The 23,623-nt window shown below is 40.9% G+C and overlaps 1 protein-coding gene and 1 long non-coding RNA gene across 2 annotated transcripts in view; one reads left to right on the forward strand and one right to left on the reverse strand.

Annotated features, from left to right (window-relative positions):
• Ush2a (usherin) overlaps window positions 1-23,623 on the reverse strand; it is a 697,985-nt gene that overhangs the window by 383,214 nt on the left and 291,148 nt on the right. Inside the window, exons 27-29 of the mRNA XM_059281179.1 lie at window positions 16,710-16,913; window positions 16,504-16,584; window positions 13,850-14,041 (exon numbers count right to left, since the gene is read on the reverse strand). Of these exons, the coding sequence (XP_059137162.1) occupies window positions 13,850-14,041; window positions 16,504-16,584; window positions 16,710-16,913 (477 nt within the window). The remainder of the gene's footprint in view (window positions 1-13,849; window positions 14,042-16,503; window positions 16,585-16,709; window positions 16,914-23,623) is intronic.
• On the forward strand, window positions 1,428-20,899 carry LOC131925810 (uncharacterized). The gene is made up of 4 exons (XR_009383358.1): window positions 1,428-1,534; window positions 16,402-16,579; window positions 20,238-20,343; window positions 20,676-20,899. It is a non-coding gene; the product is annotated as an uncharacterized LOC131925810 (long non-coding RNA).

Below are 23,623 nucleotides of genomic sequence, written 5' to 3' on the forward strand. Positions count from 1 at the left end.
ATAATGGACGTGACTCAGCTGGAGGCAGGAGGGAACTTCAGGAAAGCCATTTCTGCTGACCACTATTCCACCAGCTGGGTCAACGTCTGATGGAGTCATTTGTTTCTTAGAAGAGCTGCGGTATGCAGAGAAAAATAAAGTGCTCATGAGCCAAGGTCACACCATGGTTTCTGATCTTTGCTGTTTCCACATGACCTAAGCCCATCCTATAGGATGGAAAAGGAGGCATCATTAAAAAACAACAACAGTGCACTTTTAATGGCAAATACTTCATTTAAAATGCACCTTAAAATGTGTCCAGAGATTCAACCTTGCTGCAAAAATGTGTATACAAAGAGTGATTTGTCTTACAAACCAGTTGACAATACTCCTTAAGGAAGACAACTGACTCATAAGGGTGTGTGTGTGTGTGTGTGTGTGTGTGTGTGTGTGTGTGTGTGTATTGTGTCTTTGTGTATATCAAATGTTGGTAGCTTTCTGATTCAGTCCAAACATAATATGATTACAAAATGATAAAGGGTAGAAACAGATAATTTGGGGGAACTTCCTTTTATCAAATATGATTGATAACCCTAATGTAGTTATTCATATAGAATGTTATGAGCACACAGACATACTTCCTTGATGATCACTGAACAGCAGAATTTAAATATTATCTTAATTTTCAACTGTGCTATGTGTTACACTAACTTGAAATCCAAGTGCTTATAATAAAAATTCTTACTTTGCAGGCTCCAACGAATTACTTGTTCAAAGAAAACCAGAAAACTAAAAAGCAGACTGCCTCACAGTATCTTCTCAAGGAGTAAGCTGCCAGGCACATTACACATTCCAGGGAAACAGAGCTCTTAACTCATCAACACTGCCCACCCTAATGCAATTCTTCTACATTAGCGAAGCAGGAACATGATGTCACTTCTATTTTTACAATTTCTGTCATAGGGCCGTATTTTTGTCCTCTGCAAATCTTCAGACCAATTGCTTTCAAGATTTACATTTAAAGAAATAGTTTGTAATAAACTACAAATAAATTTATGGAGTACTATAAAACTGGCACAGACTTCTTCAGAATTCATCTGTGAACAATCACATTGAAATGAATTTCTTTTTCCTTTCTTCCCTTGTTTGCTGATGGTGGCAGAGACCACTAGTTGACCTTTTAGTATATATTATACACATTTTTCTCAAAAAATGAAAAGTTTCCTTCCTACCAGATAAATGGCTACCTGGATAGAGGTCAGCCTTTCCAAGCAGTCCACGTAGCCAGGCCACAGAATTTTGATCTCAGTAGTCACCCAAGACAGACCAACTCTTACAACACAGCTTTAAGGCAAACATTAGATCTTTCCCTACTGTTCCAAGGTTCTGCTGGGTGGAACCGCACAGGAGAGGTGGAGCCCAAGCAGCCATTGTGACCTTAAGAAATGCAGAGCAAAAAGCTGAAGCCAGAGAGTGTGTTGCTGGAGGACGACAGCCACCTCTGCATTGACGACGAGTTCTGGACACCCGTTACCAGAAAACAGCCTTCACATTGGTTAGCTCAGTTCTCTACTTTTTCAAGTGAAACTGACTGAAGATGAGAAACCATTCCTCAGCTTCTCCATGTAAAACTTCCCTTTTCCTACCAAGTATCTCACTGTATCTAGGTGCTTTCTGGTGGTCTCGCCTAGAATGGAACAGCTGATTTATTGCATTTTAGTCTGTAAAATACTGGATCTCATCATCATGGTAGTTCCCCACAGGTTTATATGTGTTTCACATACTCACCCCCTCAGCACCCTCTCACTCCCCTTTCCCTCCTAGCTGATCCCCTTTCACTCTCAAAAAGACTCCTTTTGAGGACCTTCATTCTTCTTTACAGCTGAATAGAACTCTATTGTGTACACATACCACACTTTATTCACTCAGCTGTTGAAGGATACCTAAGCTGGTTCTGTATCTTGGCTACAGTGCCATGGTCATCATGGATGTGCAGGTACTCTGTAATATGCTCATTTAGGTCCTTGGGGGCATATTTCAGGAGGATAGAGTTGGTATAAATGGGTCATTGGGTCATTCTATTTTCCTGTTACTGTTGGTTGTTTCTGAGGGTGCTCTCCAGCGAGTCCATAGAGGCTACATCAGGTTATCTCTGTTCCAGCTGTGTAGGAAGGCTGCTTTTCCTTCCACATCCTCACTGGCATTTACTGTTCTTTCTCCTTTTCTTTTCTTTTTTGGTATGATAGCCATCCTGGCAGGAGTGAGTTGGAATCTTAAATCAATTTTAGCCTGTGTTTTTCCTTATGTGAATATTTTCCCACATTTTTATTGGCCATTTTATATTTCTTCCTTTAACAACTCTCTGTTGAATTCATTTGCCCATTTACTGATTGGATAATCTCTTTGATGTTTTTATTATTTGTTTTAGCTCTTTAAATATTCTGGATACTGGCCCCCTGATAGATGCACTACAGGCATCAAAGTTATACAAACTATTAGTTGCCATAATGGCTTTGCTTTTTAAAAATCAATGAATATTTTCGGCTATGTATGCTTATCATCTGTGTTGCTGTAGTACGGGCCTCTATTATGTTAAATTGCAAATTTTGATTTGTGAATTTTGTTATGAAGTAAAAATTTTGAAACCACTATTTAGAACCTTTTCATCTACCATTAATTTTTCTACCATGGAGAAAATATGCAAATGTATGTTTAAATTGAGACTGACTCTGTATGTCATCTTATAAGGACATTTTTTGAAAACAATAAGTGTGATGAACTCTACTAAGGAACAGTAGTTCAATCCTTAGCCCAACTCAACCTGATGTAATACACAATATTAACTTCACAGAAATTCAGGGTTGGTAGCAGACACTCCATAATCTAGTCATAGAAAAAAGACCTAAAGTGAGTATAATATGCAATATTTGCTCTTTAAAAGCTTATCATCTAATGAGGAAATAAAATGCATGCATGAAAAGCAGCCATTTAGAAACTGTGGAATAAACACTTGCAGTTGAGTAGGGAAAAAAAAAATCACATTGTATTGACCTAGAATGATCTCATTACAGACTTCTCGGGTAAATATAAAGATAACCTGTATTTCATATAACTTAAATATAGTACATATGCTCACATTTATATATACCCACTCTGGTGGCTTGAATATGAATGGCCCCCTGTAGGCCCCACATATTTGGAAGCTTGGTCATTAGGGACTGGCACTACTTGACAGGGATTAGAAGGTGTGGTCCTTTTTGGAGTAGGTGTGACCTTGTTGGAGGAAGTGTGTCACCACCGGGGGAAGGGGGGGGTGGGCTTTGGGATTTCAGTTGCTCAAGCCAGGCCCAATGTCTCTCTCTTCCTGCTGTCTATCCAGATGCAGAACTCTTGGTTCCTTTTAAAGCACCATGTCTGCCTGCGTGCTGCTTTGCTTCCCACCATGATGATAACAGACTAAACCTCTGAACTATAAGCCAGACTCATTTAAATGTTTTCCTTTATAAGAGTTGCCATGGTCATGGTGTCTCTTCACAGCAGTAGAAACCCTAGCTAGGATACCCACTTATGTGGGTATATAGAATAAAATTTCCTTGATCAAATGATAGCTGGATTTAAGGCCAAGTCAGTGCTGAGACAGGAGTAACGTGATTTAAAGTCCCCTCCTCAATTCCTTATACTGTCCACCAAGTAAAGGATGTTTGATTCCAGATATACAGCTATCTCTTCTTTACTCTGTGATCCTTCAGGTCCCTTTAACCCTTCATTCTCTTTGAAGGCACCTCAATATTAAGTTTTGCTTTTTTATCAGTAGATAGAAAACTCCTGAATAGCTCACCCATTCTTTCCAGTTAACAGGTACGGACAGTTTCAGGAATGGGAACCATCCATTGCTGATGGCTTTGTTTTATGTTCTTTCACTGTGTCTTCATGTGTGCACCAAATTTAAAGAGCAGAGTGAAACATCTGTGCTTTTAACACATGGGGGTACAACTTTACTAAGCCAAACAATCACTGCACTGGTTCCATTTTGCTCTGAGGCAAACGAGGATCATGAACTTTAGATTTTTTTTTCATTTCCCATATAAATAGTCAGCAACTTGTGCCACCTCAGGGTGGGGAGTGAGAGCTGATTAGACATTCACAGCTACACCCTGTTCCAGTGGATACATCTGCAACACAACCGCCACACCTAAGGCACAGGGACCATCATAGGAGAGGATATGGAGGGAATGTAAGAGCCAGAGGAACAGGACAGCTGCTGTGAGACAGTGTCTTCTACATACAACAGGGACATCTCAACAATATACCTATAGACAAGATCTGAACAATGACAACACCAGTTGACATGCCAATATGGGCGGGGGAACTCTGACAAGGCCCCAGCTCTAGAAGAAGAGCTACAAGCATTAACAGTTGCCAAGAGAGAAGCAATCAGTCTTCTCTATGGACAAGGCCCCCACAGAGTCTCCAAGCCCAAGCAATCACCCTTAAACACAAATACATTTGAGCAACACTAAGTGAGCTCAGCAGATTGATTTTATAAATATTATATACATATATATGATGAATTTGAAAAGGAAAGGGGGGATGTAGGAGGACGTAGAGGGAGGTGCAAGAATGAGAAATGATACAAATACAGAACTCACAACATTCTCAAAAGTAAATTAGAAATAAAAACAAAGGAGATACATTTCTAAATTTCATTGTAAGTTAAAAATAAAGAAGAATTTCAGAGTCATGTATCCTATTTCTAACCTGAGTGAGTAAGGGATCTGTATCCTAGAACAATCCCCAGGGAATTCTCACCCCCTTGCACTGTGAGCTCTCGGTAGCCCTGTGCCCACTGTCTCCACCCTTCCCCATGTGTCCTGGCATTACTAATGCTGCTGGACCCTGGGGAAGGAAGAGCATGGTTAAATTCCAGCCTAGCAAGTGAAAAAGTCCTTCACATCATCATGCCTCTACACTATAGTTGATCCTGGGTGGTCCATGAGCCCTGTATAAAAGTACCAACTGGGAAAATAAGCAAAACACAGAGTTTGAAATCCTAGCACAGGATCCTATGAGAAGGGCTGTATTTCAGAAGTCATTTGGGAATCACTCTGCATGATAGAATTGAATCACTAATTATTATCAGAAACCATACAAGGGAGAAAAGAAATGATAGATTTCTGGGTTGCTGGTATCTTTTTTTTTTTTTTTTTCAGGTAAATTCAGCTGCAGAGGCTGGAAGTAGTTTTAGTGAGAAAAGCTCTTACCAATTGTACTATAAATTGAAATCTCTTATTTTTCCAACCTAAGTGTAGATTTGGTTGTAATAGCTGAAAAATTATTATTGTTGGTCCATCTGGTAAAGTATTGAATAATAAATAAGAGTAAACAATTATTCTGGCAGAATAATAATAATTACTTAGTATTGAGGGGAAGGAATCCAACCCGTAGATTTTAGAGCAATGTAATACAACAGGAATATGGAGGAGCGATTTTTGTTTAGCAATTACAGCTTTAACGTGATGCCAGGTGCTCTGCTAATTATACTGATAATTAAGTTCATGTGCTACAACAGCTCACGGAAAACAATAGCCATCTATGTGCAAACCCTTGGATCAACTCACTCTTGGTACGACTTCAGATCAGGTATCTGCACCTCTCACAGGGCAACCTCAGTCAGAGGGGAAAGGGCTGGCCTCTGGCTGCAGCTTTGCATGTTAACAGGGCCAACAGGGGAAATCCACAAACGCTAGAGAGAGCTAATTGGAGCCCCTTGTAGCAAGTCTACAGAAATAAGGAGCAAGGGCAGCAGAGCTTCCTACCCAGAGGCTGGGGTGGAGGAAATGAACTCTGAACTCTGGCCTTGGGAGGATATGGAGTCCAGCCCCTGTGGCCCAAAGGGGCCCATTTGCTCCTAAGTGGGTCTATTAACCTTGGACCTTCCACGGCTGGTAGGATTATACTCATTGAATCCTCTAGTGGCCAAACCCACCAGGAGAATATTTGAATATTCTGTTTGCCCTGTTCTGCTTGTCCAGTTTTCCATGTTGGTTTTTGTGTTTAATCATTTACTCTTCTCTGACCTCTGCCTTCGTGTGAGCCTGGTCATAACATCCCCTCCTTCCCCAAAAGCACTGCACTTAATTGTCTCACGCAGTTCTGTAGCTAATTATTGTCTTTGTTTAATATTTCATTATCTACATTATAAAGAAGACAGATCTACATGTATTTCTTTCTATTCTAAATTTTCAAGTTTAAAGTTGGGAGGGAGGAGTTATCACAAGGATTTCTGAAAGAAATTGAAATATAAAAATTGGTGTCAAGCTTCTGCTCACTGTATTTCCCAGGGCCAGCTGGACAAGGGAATTATTCATTCTAAAATTCCGGTGCACAGGCTCCTTCCCCAAACCATTAAACTAGATGCTCTGTGATTGAGCAAAGGGTGGTGAGATGTTTCAGACTCCTCATTAGGAAGCTGCATCTTATGAGACTCCAATAAAAGAGGCAAATGTTTAGAAACAGCTGAAGGACAAGAAGCAAAGAGAACTTGGCTGTACATCACAGAGGGCCAGGACACCGGAATCCCTGGTGAATGAGAAGAGCCTCTGGCTCTCAGCATCCTAATTCATTAACACTGAAGGAGAGAGGCTGAAATAGTGAGATCCTTGTGATGGCAACGGAAGTTCCCCCCAATATAATGTCCACCTGTGAGAGTCTTCACTGACACCAGCAAAACAGAAAACCACTTCATTTTCCTAGGGATGGAGCTACTGAACTGTAGAAGGTGAGGTTCTGGGGAGTGCATTCAGCAAGTGGAGGAACTATGTCTGTCCCAGTAAAGAAGGCATGGCAGCAGACTGGCATCTGTCACCAAGGAAAGGGACAATTCACAAGGCTCCACAGGCAGAGAGCATAGAAGGAGACAGAAGTGGATTAGGCTATGTCTTAGTTAGGGTTTCAGTTGCTGTGAGGAGACATCATGACCTCAACAACTCTTATAAAAAAAAAACATTTAATTGGGGTTGGCTTACAGTTTCAGAGGTTTAGTCCATTATCCTCATGGTGGGAAACATAGTGGCATGCAGGCAGACATGGTGCTGGAGAAGGAGCCGAAAGTTCTACATTTTGATCTGCAGGCAGCAGTAAGTGGACTGACTTGAGTTTCTGAGACCTCAAAGCCTACCCCCTAGTCACACACCTCCTTCATCAAAGTCACACCTCCTAATAGTGCCACACCCTATAGGCCTATGGGGTCATTTTCTTTCAAAGCACCACAGGCTATATAACTCTCAAAGGTCTGCCCCCCAGTGGATACATCCGTCAAATAGTCTCCATAACCCAGAGACCCACAATCTCCCTAAACAGTGCCACCAGCTGGGCACCAAGTAGTCAGACATATGCCCGTGGGGGAAAGTTCATTTCACGTTCAACCCAGAATGCCTGGACAATTTCAAAAGTGCCATGAGTGCAATTAATGAATTTGGCCTCTATGAATCACAGGGAAAGTTAAATGGTAGCCAGGCCTGCAGATGACAATTGAGAATGTTGAGAGACAGGTGGAAGTAAAAGCCAGCAAAATAAGGGAAGAAATAGAATCTCCAAGACTGAAATAAAAGACTTAAATGTCAGTTGGGAAGGTCAAATGAACAGAATCAAAAGCTCGAAAACAACACAAAACAAAACAAAATAAAACAAAAAACCACAAAACAATCATGAGACAATAACCTAAAATTCAAAAACTGTAATTCAGAGATCTGTAAGTGTAACTATGGTTGAACATTTCTTGTATTTCTATTTCTAAGCAAAATACTTTACATGAGGAATTCATTTTTGCCTTTGCATCAATAATTATATAAATGAGGGTCTCATATCCCACTGAGATGTTGAAAAGCTTTGGTTCGGCCATGTCACTGTAAATTTGTCTCTGGTCGTGTGACAAGTGATTGGCAGATGTGGTCTCTGTGCATGCATTGACCTGACACCAGTTCTCTGTCCTTGTTGTTTTGTTTTTAGATGGGGTTTCTCTGTATAGCCCTGGCTGTCCTGGAACTCCCTCTGTAGACCAAGCTGGCCCTGAACTCACAGAGATCCACCTGCCTCTGCCTCCTGAGTGCTGGGATTAAAGGTGTGTCACCACCACACCAGGTTCCAACACAAGTTCTGAACAACTAAAATAAAGGGAGGTCAATCCGAGAAGAAAGAGTTCAATTAAAAACTTGCTGTTTCTCACAAAAAGTGATGATCATATCCATAAGGCCAAATTTTCCACCGACAAAAGACCTAAATCTGGAGAGTAAAAGAACTCATTATGAAACAGAAAAATAATTAATGAAAAGAAACAAACTCATTTTCTGAAAATACTTTTCAACTTAATTGGTAAAGAATCCTTCATCAGGCAATAAATCTAAAGAGCCTGTATACACCCAGTATCAGCATTATTTTATTCAAATAAATGTGATTCTAAAGAGCAAAATTAATTAAAATACTAAAATCTCAACCAAAGTCACCTCAGTTATGCCAAAGAAGAAGTACTTTCCCGACTGACAGTGAGGCTGCTTGCCTGAGGGTGTCCGCTTCGAAAAGTGGCTGCCATCCCTCTAATCTGCCCACCTCACCCACTGCCACCCGTCCAGCCCTGATGTCGACTCCGCTGTCTCCTCATCTCACTTTCTAGTCTTTATTCTCTTTACTCTGGAATTCTTTGCCTTAGATAATTACCCAAGGTGACTTGGAGGGTGCTCAATGCACGGGCTCCCCATCCACTGCTGTTCCGTTTCTGCATCAGCAAAGCTTCATGGCATGCTTGGAGTTGTCTTTTCCCTTAAGATCCCATCTGCACTTGTCCTTGCCTGCGCATCAGAGCTGCAAGCTGCACACACATCTTTTGGGAACAAGTCAATGAGTCCTTAGTCTATACTGCCAGCAATAGAAAGTAAGAGAAAAGGGGGCTAGAGCAACGGCTCGGTGGGTGAAGCTTTTGCCATGCAAGCCTGAACCTGAGGTTGAATCCCCAGAGTTGCTGTTCCAGAGGGTCAGATTCTATGACCGACCATAATGACAGGTAGCTGGCAGCAGGTAGAGTGCTGGAGCAGTAGCTGAGTACTCATATCTGATCCACAAGCACGTTGCAGGTGTGGGAATCACTGGGAATGGAGCGGGTGTTTGAAACCTCAAAAGTCTCCCTGAGTGACACACCTCTTAATCCTTCCCAAATAGTTCCACCAACTGGGGACCAAATATTCTAACATATGAGCCTATGGGGGCCATTCTCATTCAAACCAAACCACCACTAACTAGCTTTGTCTATTCAACTGCAAACAACAAGAGACTTTGTCTCAAACAAGGTAGAAGGCCAGGGCCAACACTGGAGGTTGTCCTCTGACCTCTACACATATACTGTGGCATATGTGTGCCTCTGTTTACACACATGGGTGTACATGCACATACATCCTATACATATGCAAACAAGATTAAAAAGATAAATGGCAAAATAATCATTAAAATATAATGGTAAGCAGATATTAGACAGATCATACTTGTAAGCCCAGAACTTGGGAAATAGAGGCAGAAGAATTACTCTGAGTTTGACGCCAACAGACTATGTAGTGATCTATGTACATGCACAGCATTCCAAGTCAGTCTGACATACAGCATGGGACCATGTATCAAAACAACAACAACAACAACAACACACACACACACACACACACACACACACACACACACACCCCACATGCATAAACATCCATACAATGAGAAAACAGCAACACTTGCACCTTGAAAGTAGAAATAAAAGCAATCATACAACTATAAAAATAAATGTGAATGAACAAAATTCTGCTACTAGAACACAGAGAATTTCAAGATGAATGAAAAACTCAGTTCAACCACAAAGCACCAAAATTAGTGTGAATTCAAAAGTTAAAACATGCATAATAATTGTAAAAAGTAATTGGAACAAAAAGAAAAATGCCAATAGAAACAGTGTTTCAAGGAAAAATGGATAAAGTTGATTAATCAATGAGAGTTTTACCTCTTCTTCAACAGATTACATATAGAAAGTTAGTAATTGGCTTGTAACTTTCTCACTCTCTCCTCCCAATGCCCTAGCCCCATGCTACCCACGTCTATGGTAACATTCACTAATTCCCTGCCCTGCTTCTCAATCTGACCTGTTCTTCCTCTAGGGAGACATCTTCCAGAATCGTAAAAATGCTTCTCCATGCTCAGTATCTGACTCAATCTTACCCTAAAAATAGATTCATTATTTCCAGGAAGGTATTTATTGTTGACCTATCTAACATGAACACACTAATTTATCCCAAATAGAAAATATGGGTTTAAATTTTAAATATCTCATAGAAAAATAAAAATATTATATCAACTAGTAGCTTTTAAAATTTTTGTATAAGGAAAATTTAAATAAAAATGGCAAAATTTGGTAGGTCTATATCATATGAGACCAAATTGAGAATTCTTTATAAGTAGAGAGATATTTTAGAGAGAAAAATGTGATACAAACTCTAGAAAAATCAACCAGGTGTCTACTTAAGCCATATCTCAAAAGAAGAATAGCTAGTGAATATTCAAATAGTGTTTCTAACAAGCAAATAAATACAAATTAAAACAATATCTTCAAACTTTTGATTTTCAAATTTGTAAACTTTTTTTTTAATATTGTAAGATACAGTGATGGCTAAGAAGAAATGAATTGAAAATTCTTGTGCTCTGCTTGCTGGCAGCAGAAGTACAATTGTCCAAACTTTGGGGAAATTAGTACAAATTTTCGGGAGTGATAACCCCCAAATCACTACTCATTTACTGGAAAATTTCATCAAATGTTAAGTACTATGTACATAGCACATAGACTCTGACAGCTCCTGTTTATGTGATTCTTATGCCAAGTATCGTTCTATGTGTTCCTCACAAATATGGAGTTATTTTTTCTGGTATTACTTTTCCATTTCATAGGTTAAGAAGAACAGGAGAAAGGATGCAGAAGGCTGTTTAAAGGCCCTTTAGTAATGACCTTTCTCATTGCTTTGAAAACGAGCTGATAAAAGCAACTTGGGAAAGAAAAGGGTTTATGGAATCACGGTTTGAGCAGATGTTGTCCATCACAGTAGGGAGGAAATGGTGGTGGGAGTGTGAGGGAGGTGGACACACTGTGTTCTCAGTCAGAGAGTAGGCAGCCTTGAAAGTTGGCACTCTTCTGGCTTCTTCCTATTCATTTCTTCTGCACCCTAAGCCTATGGGACAGTGTCACCCACAGTCATGGTGGATTTTTCATCCTCAGTCAGACCTTTCTGGGAAGATCCTCACATAGATATCTAGTTGTCCTGTAGGACAGACTCATGCCTGGGGGTAGCAAAATGGACTGTGAAAAGTTGAGTGCTACAGTTGTTCAAACAAGAGATCCAGCAGTTTGACTTGGTCAGTAGATAGGGAGACATGGATGAATTTAACAAACACTTTGAGAAAATGATTGCCAAATAGAGATATGTGGGGGAAGGAGAAGGTTAGAGTGCAATAATAATGCACAAGTGTGATTAAATGGTGACTTGGAGATGTCATTTATTGAGTAAGAATTCAGGTTTGGACACAGTAAGTTCAGATATTGAGAAGCATCCATTTGTAAGTTTCAGTGAGTCCAAGACCTTTTGGATGGTAGTAGTTGGATGTCCAGATAAGACAATTTGTAATGAAGAATAGATGTATATTATTTCATATCATGGGAGTGGCTGAAGTTTTCTGTAGTAGAAGATGGTTGGGCATTTGGGATGGCTGAGCCTACCTCTAAATCTGGAGGATTCTCAAAAAAGTGGTAAGGTTGGGATTCAGAAGGAATAAGCAAGGGACAGAGCAAAAGGGACACTGAGAACCAGGAGGTAATCGGACATATAGGTTCTTCAGAACTGTGGCGTGATCATGAGAAATCTATGGTACGGCATGCTGTTCCATGATAGAATGTTGTAGGCCTTTGCATGTAAGTGCTACTGAAGAAGTGAGCAGAGATGGCCAAAGAGAGGGAGTAAGAATGATGCTTTGATACCTTCTATGTGAAGGAAAGCTGGGAAGAGGAAAGAGGGAAAGGTAGTTGGAAGGAAATTTAGGCAGAGAAGAGTTCTCTGGTGCTTGTGTGAATTTCACTTTAATACTGGGAGGGACAGACCACTGGGAAGGACAGACTGAACTTGGTCATATGTCTACTGGTAAGAAAGTTCTGCACAGTGGATTTACCTCCCTTTGTGGTATGTGACCCAAACTATGAAGCCAACAAGTGAGTGGGATGCAGAGAGGACATTCACACTTGGGTAATTTGGAAAACAGACAAGTAATGTATAGAAATGGGGGAGGGCCTAGTTTTGCTAGAGAAATGGGGGCGGGCCTGTTGTTTTCTGAGAACTGTCAGTGGTAAAATGCTTGACTGCTTCCAGTTTTTAGCTAATTGTACAACATGGAAAAATGTCAACTGGGGACTTAGTCGGGTTGAACTTCCATCAGGAATTGCTACAGAGAAGAAGGTAGTGGAGAACATCTTTTTATTTTTTACATAAACTTTGGTTGTGGGATGATGAACTGGCTCAGCAGATAAAAGCACTTGTCACCAAGCCTTTTGACCTGAGTTCAATTCCTGGGACACACATTGTGAAATGAGAGAACGACCTTCTCAAGGTGTTTTTGATGTCAACATTTCTTCTATGGCATGTGTATTCATATAAATATACCCACAATAAATAAATGTGATTAAGAATAAAATTTGGTGATGTGTAGGCATTTGGTCTATTCATAAAACTTCTTAAGAAGGGAGTAAGGGCTTGGGGTCATGCAATAAATATGCTGGAAAGAGGAAAAGTGTTCAAGGAGATGCTCAGATCGCATGATGACTCATCACAAATGTTTTCAGTAGAGGAAAGTTTTTCCTACCATGCTTGATGCCTTAACCTCTCAGGGACAAAGTCTTCTATATGGCTTTCTAGTTAAATCTGCTGTAAAATTTCATCAAGTTGAAAGTGCTCTTCCTACCCACACATGGATTTTGGTGTGAGATTTGTCAGGGAGGTGTGTGGGTGTATTCTCTTCTAATCATTCCTCACGGCTAGCTGCACTATGAAAAATTGATTCCCTGATTTGCCAGGCAAATGGCTGGGGCTACAACCCTCCTCCACCTGGAGATAATTAGGTTTAATCAGCAATTTTACAATAAATAATGGTTCTGTGAACTTGGGCTAGTCCCAAAGAGTAAAGTTTTGCATGATAAAATATGCAAAATGGCCAGATACATATGTGTGCATGGATATGAATATTTTATGTGTGTGTATGTGTGTGTGTATGTATATGACTTACATTTGTATGTACACATATGCATATGGACTTCATAGATGTTTATGAAATATTCAAAGGCTATGACTGCTATGACCTAGTCCTTAGAGGAAGGAGAGAAGATGAACCTCCTAATGGACCTACTATATTTACTGGAAACTGTGCTTTGTAGAATTACTCTTTTTATCCAAGGTAGATAGATATGGGATTCCATCACATTACATGGAGATTTCCTTGTTTGTTTGGTTTTTGTTTTGTTTTGCTTGTTATTTATGTGTTTTGAAATGGAGTATAGCTATATAGCCTAGGCTAGGTTCACACTTACAATGTAACCTGGGCTGGCCTGGAACTCACTGTTCTTCTATCTTAGCTTCCCAAGCATCGTGCTTATAGAATTATGACATTATAGTGTGCCTCAGTTTGTTGTTTGTCACTGGGCAAACACCTGCATTTTCAATGTATGTGGGGGAGTAAAGCCTGAAAAACATTTTGTTATCCCAAATCAGAACAGAAGGAAACTGTAAGATGGACTCCACTAAGGCATCTCCTTTACCTGTGTGGGTGCTGGTGTCATCAAGCTCAACACTGGCAGAGGGTATGTGGGGCTGGAGGCTGTCCTCACCATAGGCTTTCAGGATGTACTTCTCCAGCACACCTTTAACCACAGTAGGTTCATCCCAGGCCACCTCAATGCTATATCCATTTATGCTCTGGGCTCTTGAGGGAGTTGGCACACTCTCTGGAGCTAGGAAAGAATAAAGGAGAAAGGTAGAGCAAGCGCCAGTCTGAGGAGATGACTGTTCCTATTCTTCACTTTTAATGGCAGCCGTAAATCAGGCTCGACCATTAGCATAAATACAATTTATTAGAGTTGTAACTTTTCAGCATTGATTTAATATGACGGCACATCTTGAGCCATTCAGTTTAAGCTATATTTCAAAACCATCAAAACTCCATCGACATAACATTCTTTTAAATTGAGACCAGGTTTTCCAAAAACATTGAATGTATCCGACGTGTTTAAGCAACACTCATCAGGAAGGAGGCGCTTGGTAGGCAGATAACAAGGTGAAGCAGTATAATGATGTGCCACTTTGGAGCAAGGTAATTAGACTGTTATTATACACAGTGAGCTGACACTTTTATGCCTTCCATGTAGCCAAAAAAAAAAAAAAAAAAAAGGAAAAAAATCACACACGTGATTGTGTATAGTCTTTGAATGGCTGTTCACACTTCCCAAATCCAATTGTCCTTTAAATGGTTTTCAAAAAGCATAGCTCCAGCAGGTATGATATATAGGGTACACTTTTAATTGCATTTGGGGGGTTAAGGGAGTTGGTGTCTGGATAGTCTTCAAAATCAGTTTTAGAGACATTCTCTTCAGTGTATCTCAGAACAAAATGAGAACACTTATAGGGACTGTAAAAGACCTAGCAAGCTGGGCCCTGATTTCAAAAATCCATAACCTTTAACTATTTATTAGATATTTACACAGCTCTGATCAGTAACAACTTCATCACAGCTGACTGCACTGGGGACACAAAGAAAGAGCCCAAGGAACTGTGTGGCAGAATGATGGATGAGAGACCCGCTCTAACTGCTCCTGGGCTTCTGAGCCCCGACAATGGACGGGGGAAGACAGCCGGGTTTCCCACATCCAGTAGTCTCCTCCCCGACTTTACTGCTCAGACCAATACAACAGGCCAGCTTTAAGTGAAATGAAGTGAACATTAAGGATGAGAGGAGACACAGAGAGCAGCACTCTCCATGCACTTAAGACACTACAGGCATCTACACACAACAGGACGCATAACCACGTTGCCAGGAAAGAGACAAGTGGAGAGCTGCTGATTTTATTAGTTCTGCAATGTGGTGCAGGGCAAAGATGGCACTGTCTACCAGATGGTCTTCTCACAAGGGACGAAGCAAAACCAACTCAAAAATAATTAAATAGTGCAATTATTCTCTAGCCCTCGGGAGCTGCTTGGTGCTGCGGTCAGATTGCAAATGTGAATTCATGACTTGGGATGTGATGGTCAGACCATGGCTGTACCTTCAGAGCTCCATAGTGGGACAAGTTGGGGAGTAAGCGATATATACAACCTGCTTTCTAGACACCCACTAAACTGCCTAAAAGCGGCATTTGTACCATATTTTCTAAGAATGTGGTGGATTATTAAACAGAGGTAGAAACATGCCAGTTACCAATGGCTATTTTATTCTGAGCTTCCTGCCCACTCTGAGGTTGAGGGGGATGTTAAGGGAGTGTTCACCTCACTGTCTTGTCTATAAGTAGATAATTACTTAGGAGACTCTCCCATCACCTCTCCTGGAAAATCTATAGGCTTCAAGCCTTGGAAGTTATTGTTAGTGATATAGCTCTGTATGTCACATCCTTAAAATGAAGGTCCCTTTAAGGGTGCCTGGAATAGCAACCCATTATTGAGAAGTATAAAATAATGTCATGGTTGTAAAATATGTTTTTGACCAATTATTACTGGCTGGGGAAACTGTTTTCAGAGACAACAGCCACCATTAATGTGCTAGACTTTCTGACACATATTTGATTGGTTGAGTGGAACAACCAAACTCTTCATGATCAATAGCTCCCAGTCATGCTCCCCTAGGAAAGACTGTGCCATCACAGTCAGAAATACAAAACACCTGTTGCTCGAGTGTCTGCAATCTATGCTAACATGTCTCCTCATGGCTTCTCTTCTGAGTTGAAAACATTAAACCATGTGAAACTTCCTGCCCTTGAGACTCATCTTATGATGTCATTGCTCACAGCCATGACAAATGTCTTCTAGGACATGATAAAGAGATGCACCTGATTCTAACCAAGCAGAAATTTTGGAAACGCTGTCTGTGAGACTGAAGAAGGTACCTTCCATCTAATGGTCCCCTTGTGTCTGTCTTCTACCTTTTAGGGTACAGACAACTGATAGAGGTTTCTCACTCTGAAATAGTATGGTTGCACCTATTAAATCCATAAGTACCTCACTTTCCTTTCTCTGCATCTAAAGAGGAAAGAAAAAATCCTTAGTAAGCATGCAGTTAACTCTTACAAACTCAAATGCAGTGGTATACTGTGTTTTTCCACAGCCATTTTCAGTCCAAAATGGTGCTGCTTCAGGACACAGTGTTCATGTGCACATACATACGCATATGTGTGCACAGTTACACTTGAAAACCAGCAGATGTTACCTGTGCCTGTTGTGCATCCTCGACTCCAGTCGCTCGACACTGAACCTCCTTCGTGGGAGGCTATGACCCGATACAGGTATTCTTAAAGGGAAATAAGAAGTAAACAGTTTAAAACCAACTTCCTACAGACTCACAGCAGGCTGTCAGCAAGGGAAAAGAAAGCAATGGCAGACCCGGAGCATTTAATTTAGAGACCTCCACATTACCTGTAAAGGGCTGGAGCCCGCTCTCGTAAACACTCTGCTGGCTTCCCCAATAAACCAGGATGGAGTCATTTCCCCCACAGTTAACAGTACTGTCACTTGATAGGCATCCATCCTGATTGACTCTGACAGCACGGCTGGACACAGATGCCAAGTTAACGACAGCACCCCGTGTAAATGTAACTCCCTTCATGCAGCCACGGAACCCTAGCAAACAGAGAGAGATTCGTGTCACGGGAAGGGCTCGGGTCATTAATGACCAACTGTTTTTGTACTCTGCAGTTCTACTCTTGGGGGAGGGTTTAGTTAGGGACAATGATTAAACTTTTAAGCCTTGTTGGAGAAATCTTTATGGCTCTTGCTTTTCATCTGACTTAACAGTCGCAGAGACATATTTATAGATATCATTTTGAAAACCTGCATATACATAGATAATTACAATCCTACCGTGGCACTTAGACAGGATTTCTTCTGCCTATATAGGCCTACATTTTCTAAATTCTTTGAGCCATAAAGTAAAATTTAAACATTCACACAAGATAAAAAGGAGTTTCCATGTTCCCAGTCAATATTGGAAAATTGTTAGTACGAGTCAGTGGTAAGGACCAAAAAAAAAAAAAAAAAAAAAAAAATCATCCTTGGATTTGTATTATTTGGGAACAAGATAGACTGAAGGATTTATGTAGGACAACAGCAAAGAAAACATTACTTCTCATGCACTAGGATCCCCAGACACTGACATGAGCTATATAATCATTGTTTTATACAGATGGAATGTGGTCCCAGCTAAACCACCAGAAAAAGGCAAGAGTGCTATGCTCTGCCGTTTTCCTGTGCCCTGTCATCTTGAATATACACCTTGAATGTGCACTGGGTTCACACTCATATATCAAAGCCCATCAGTCAGTGTCAACAACGTTAACCCCAGAAACTTCACGGAATGTGTGTTCTACAGGCTGAGCTTGAAGCATTGACTGCCACTGCCAGAGAATGGGATCAAATGAATTTCTAGATTTCACTAGGTTTTGCCTAGAGAACAAACATAAGCAGATATCTGGTCAGCCAAGAAATGACAGTTTCTTTGAACATGTATTGACAGACAGAGATCAGTTCTATGAAGTCTCGCAAGACTGTGCCCAGAAATATGCACCAAATTAGGATGGGCAGGGCTGAGGCTGGATTGCAGTAGCAATCCCCCCACAAATACTCACCTTCTTTCTGTACCATGCACTGTCAAATTTGAAAGGTTCAGGTGCACTATTAGTGTTCTTAAAGATTAAAATGGCCAAATTGTTCTCTTCAGTGTTTAGCTGATATCTTATTATTTTTTTCTATCATGTTAAGCTACAGCCTGCTTCTTTTTAAACACCTTTAGCTATTATTCCAGTTCCTTCAGGCCTGACTAATCAATACTGCTAGTCTATCTTCAATGCATGGTAGACATGAAAGAGGTTGGTTGGATTGAATTGGAAGCAGTGAGGCTCAGTATAAAATATATTTGCTGGGAAATTGAGAGCCAAAGTATTTCATCATTAACAGGAATCATTTTCTGATGACACATATGAGGATCATCTCACCTCCCTGGACCCAACTTTCCCTCCCCATAAAAAGAGGGCAAAAGAAAGGCAGCTTTCATAATATGTCTATGCTGCTCTAAGAAATTATCAAATAGAGTTCTGGAAGTGGGTTGATGATGTGTATGCATTGCTGTTTGTTCACAGTGCCACTGAAAGGTCCACTTAAAATGGCCACAAAGCCTGTGTGTGTGTGTGTGTGTGTGTGTGTGTGTGTGTGTAGAGGGTAGGCAGGTCAGACCAGTTAAGTGCTTCCTTTGCAGCTATGGGGACCTGAGTTCTGTCCTTGGAAGCCAAATAAAAATGCTGAGTATCATCAGAAGTTGCTAGTAAGACCCTATTGCTGAAGACACCACAGACTTTGATCATAGGCCATGGGGCAATCAAGTGACAGCTGCTGACGGGGAAGCTTTCTCCCCGCTGCCTAGCTTTCACAGTACTGAACGGTGACATGTAGGTCTCTAGGGGACAAAAGTCACCCACGGTCTCAGCAAGCTATGAACTTTGCAAGCTATAATAATGGCAGATATGCTGGCGGCTACAATAGCGGCATAATTGTTATGGGTGCATCTGTTCTGTTGTTGGATTCAAGGCCTGCTCCTGGGGAGGAGATGTATGTCTGGTACTATAAGTTTGGCCCAGAACCCATAGCTGGGAAGTTCACAGGCCCCAAGTGTGAATCCACTACTACTACTTTGCTAAAATAATACTTAGTATCAAATTGCCCTCTAAATTTATGACTGCCCACAGATTAGTCCAGCTCTTATACCTTATCAGAGAAGCTTCTTTGTGCCGTGATTAATGTAGAAACTCACAACTGGTCAAAGTACAAAGAAAAAATGGCTATGGAAGCCTCAGCCATACATGGGACCTTTCTATGACACCCTTTGCCCAAGGTTCAGGGAGCATCATAGAAGGAAGGGTGGGAAGATTGCAAGAGCTAGAGGTCAGGAGCACTGTAACAAATGTCTTCTGGACAGGACCGCACAGTACTGATGTATGCATGAACTCTAACAGATGTGTTTGCCCTCAGAAGACCTACACAAGATCAACCTGGTTGCATATTCCAACAAGGAGTTAGGCTCCCATGCCTCCACCCCTAGCTGAGCAGCTATTGACAATTGATGGCCAATAGATCAATTTCTTTTAGGGGTATAGTGCCTGGTTGGTAGACTGTTGTCCAGTAAATGGACCCTCACCCATTCTTGTATGCACAAATTGAACCTAGTTATTGTGGAATATTATTTTAAGATGTGTTATATTTGTTTATGCTGTGGAACATTTTTTTGTTTAATGATGCAAAGATGTGTTGCATTCTTTTATGTTGCATTTGTTTACCTCTTTGAAGCTGTGTTACTTTGCCTACCTAAAACACCTAATTGGTTTAATAAAGAGCTGAATGGCCAATAGCAAGCCAAGAGAAAGGATAGGTGGGGCTGACAGGCAGAGAGAATAAAAAGAAGGAGAAATCTGGGAAGAGAAGATCAAGGAGCAAGAAAAAAAAGGAGGAGTTCAGGGGCCAGGCACCCAGCTACACAGCCAGCCATGGAGAAAGAAGTAAAGAAAGGTATATAGCATAAAGATAAAATCCCAGAGACAAAAAGTAGGAGCGATAATTTAAGCTAAGAAAAGCCTGCTAAAAATAAGCCAAGCTAAGGCCAGTCATTCATAGAAAGAAAAAGCCTCTGTGTGTATTTATTTGGGAGCTGGGTAGCAGCCCTCCAAAAGAGTCAAGGAGCAAAAAGTAAAAACAACCCACTACACTTAGTGAGTTATTAAAAAAAAATAAAAGATGACGAGAAACTGAAAGGTGGAGAGTGGATTTCATAGGTGCTAGAGGTCAGGAGTCGGGTAAAAATGATCAAAATACATTGTGTGCATGTATAAAGTTCATAAAGATTGAATGCAAAGATTATAGTACAGGGGTTTTATTTATTTATTTATTTTTATTTTTTAGTGCTGGACATTTTTGTTAATGTTTGTAACCCCTGTGTTGGGGAGGTGGAGACAGAAGATCCCTGGGGTTTCCTGGCCAGCCAGTCTAGCCAACCAGAGAGACCCAGGTAAGTGAAGAGCCCTGGCTACAAAATAAGCGAGTAAACGAATAGATAGGCGTATTGTACCCAAGGAACAAAACCAAAAGTTGGCTTCTGGCCACCATATGCAAAGGCATACTTGTTCACATGCAGACACAATGTGTACCTAGACATATATGTGCACACACATACACACACACAATAAAACTGGGTATAAGTGTAAGTTTCATGTTCATTGTGTTTCACTAAAATTTTCAAAAGTTAAAAATCTAATGACATGGAAACCATTTCAACGTGTGGATTTCTAAAGTTCGGGAAGGCCACAGATAAGGTAACTGCTTTTCCTTTGGCACATAAAGGGAGTCTGCAGAGGCACGAAGGAGGTTTACAGGCATCAACTGAGGAAGCGGGAGACTCGGGCCCCAGCCTGGAGGTGGCACTGCTGAGCGCGCCTGCGGGGTCCTGCTGTGGTTTCCTTCAGTAGGAACAGAAAGGATGACACCATTATCTGTGTGCCACCAAACACTCCCCAGGCCACTTCAAAACTTGGATGAATGTGACAATAAAAAGTCGAGAAAAAATTGCTTTTGACAGGAGTGGAGACTCTTTCTGTCTTTGTACAAAACAACAAAATTCCCTCGGCCCTTCTTCCTTTTTCCTGTCACCCAAACCTCTGAATATCTAGAAGGTGGCCCAAGTGACTCTGTGGCAGGATCAGGAAGCGGCAGTGGGGTATGTGATTTGGCAGGCATGCAGGATGGGTTCTAGCTTGCCCTGTCCCTGTCTCCCAGGAGCTTTAGGAAGAGCATGCGCTGTGGCATTGTGTGCCTTGGGCCAGTTACAGCTGGCCTGGATGTGAGTGCTTGTCCTCAGTGATCGTTCTAAGAAGACAAAACTCCCACAATCCTTTGAGAGGTGTTACAATTTTAGCAAATTAAGTTGCCAAGAATTTGCAACACAAAGAGGAGAAATAATTTTGCATTTTATTTGAAGGACAATCACATTAATAGCTAGAGAGAAAAAAATATCTTGAAATAACTACAAAATAGAGCCCGAGAGAAAGAGGGTCTAATTAGGAAGCACAGGAAAGGATGTAGGGACAAGAGCAAGGCTGTTGAGAGGCTCAAAAGGGCTGCATTAAGCAAGCATGATTCCTTTTAATTACACTTGGCTGCCTGTAGGCTGTGCCTCTATGTGGTGAATATTCTCTTAAGTGAGTATATATCCAGGTAGAAATACCAGCATGTCTCAAAGCACCCGAGTCAGAATTTTAAAGCATAGGTGTGGGGGTGTCTTTGAACTTGGATTTTTTAACACCATTTTACCCTATCCCAGTGCACCTGGGAAGATGCTGATGCTGATGACAGTGGTGATGATGATGATGATGATGATGATGATGAAGGAAGCTAATTTCAATTTCTTGCTATAGTCCAAAATACTAGACTTCAATAGTTTATCAGTGTTGCAAAACTGGTGACATGGATAAAAGTCACACACCAAATGATTTATTCTATGTATGAATAAAATATCCATCACTATCATAGACTTACAGCTAGGATAGGTAAAATTGTTCACTTTCAGTCCATGTAGATGCTTTAAATTTCTCTCAGTATCTCACTATTCTATTTATTCATGTCTCTAAGGCCATCAAATGTAATAGGGTTAGGTATACTTCTAAATCCTAAGCCTAGATCAGCGGGTTGTTTTATCCAACAGTGCCCAGCACTATGTAAATAGGATGGAATATTCTCACTCACAGAGAAGTGCCATATTCTTTCTCATACCAGAAAGTCTGGAAATCTAGAGGAGGTCTTGTATGAATGTAATATTTTTAGCAGCTGCTACATCTTAAGTGCCTTGAAAATGTCATTACTGTCTTAGACCCTGGTTATTCATTAACTCCTTACTGCTACTCTGCTCGAAGTCTCTTTAGAGCGCTCCATATATTTTCTATTCAAAGTCATTTAAATCTTTATGTACTTACCAAATAGGCAAAGACTGTTTCATGGAAATTTTAACCATTCATGGTACATAGATTTAAAAATATACAGAGAACATTCTCTATATGGGAGCATGCTTGGTCACAGTCTGAAAGTCTGGCTTTCCCTGAGTCACGGAAGTGGGGCAACGGCAAATACCAATTAAAAGAATCCATCACTGTAACGAGAGACCAAACTGTGGCACCAGCTTGGTCACCATGGATTTACTCTCTTGCATCTGCTTTCTAATCCTGTGATCTCTGGCAAATGACGTCCTTCCCTACTGGTCACCTTCCTCATCCATCAAGCGGGGTCACAAGTCACCATGCCTCCATCATAGGCTCCTTTTGAGGAACGTACCTTGTCCCATGTGAAGTGCTCAGGAGGTATTGCACACAGGCATTCTTAGCCTTCTCCCTTTTTTATGAATCAAGGGTCTCACTATATAGCCCAGGAGGGCACCAAAATTATCATCCACCTGCCTCAGCCTCTCCAGTGGCAACATGTTCAGCTACCTTTTAAAATCTTTTTTCTAGTTAAATACAAACATACATGAGTTAAATGCTGGGCTAAGTGTTTAGCTCCTTTCCTTTTCCTGATGATTACTGATAATCAAAACTGTCTAATATTTCATAAATGTATTTGGAATTCAACCAAACTCCTTGTTTCATGTGTTTTTATTCCTGCCTAAAAATTCTACTGGAAAAGCCATGGAGGTAATGAACTCTGATGTCAGAGGTTTAAAAATATGAAATTGCAGTATTTTCCTAGTTGTTCGTGCACACCTCTATAAACTTCTATTTTTTATCTTCCCATATAGGTAATGATCAATAGTCAAAAATTCCAAACCATGTGTGTTTTCAAAGAAAATATGCATGTAGCACATATAAAATTGATTTGTGTGACAATTTTATTTGCTGAAGACATGTTGGAATAAATATGTTGAATATTGTAGTGGGTAGCCATTCCAGCTTTGATCTGGAAGTTCCAATCCCCATTGAGGCTTGGGTAACTGTCACGTCTACAAGGCAGGGCCAAGAGAGGACCCTGAAGACCTGAGATCCGGATGCGCCAGCTCTCTTGGTTCCTGGACCCTGGACGCTGGAGGTAGACCGAGCAGAGCTCTCCAGAGAACACCGCCAGACTGCACCTTTCCCAGACCCTGTAGCCTATCCCTTCACTTGTAAGTTACCCCACAAAATAAACCTCCCTTTTAACTATGTGGAGTGGCCTTAATAATTTCACCAATAGTATATAAGTAGTGTGATGGAATACTCTCAGAAACAACATAGAAAAGTGTCTGAGGCTGCCTGAGTGGTCAAGGACAC

This window comes from Peromyscus eremicus, chromosome 15 (genome assembly GCF_949786415.1).
Source record: "Peromyscus eremicus chromosome 15, PerEre_H2_v1, whole genome shotgun sequence".
In the NCBI taxonomy this organism is placed as follows: Eukaryota; Metazoa; Chordata; class Mammalia; order Rodentia; family Cricetidae; genus Peromyscus; species Peromyscus eremicus.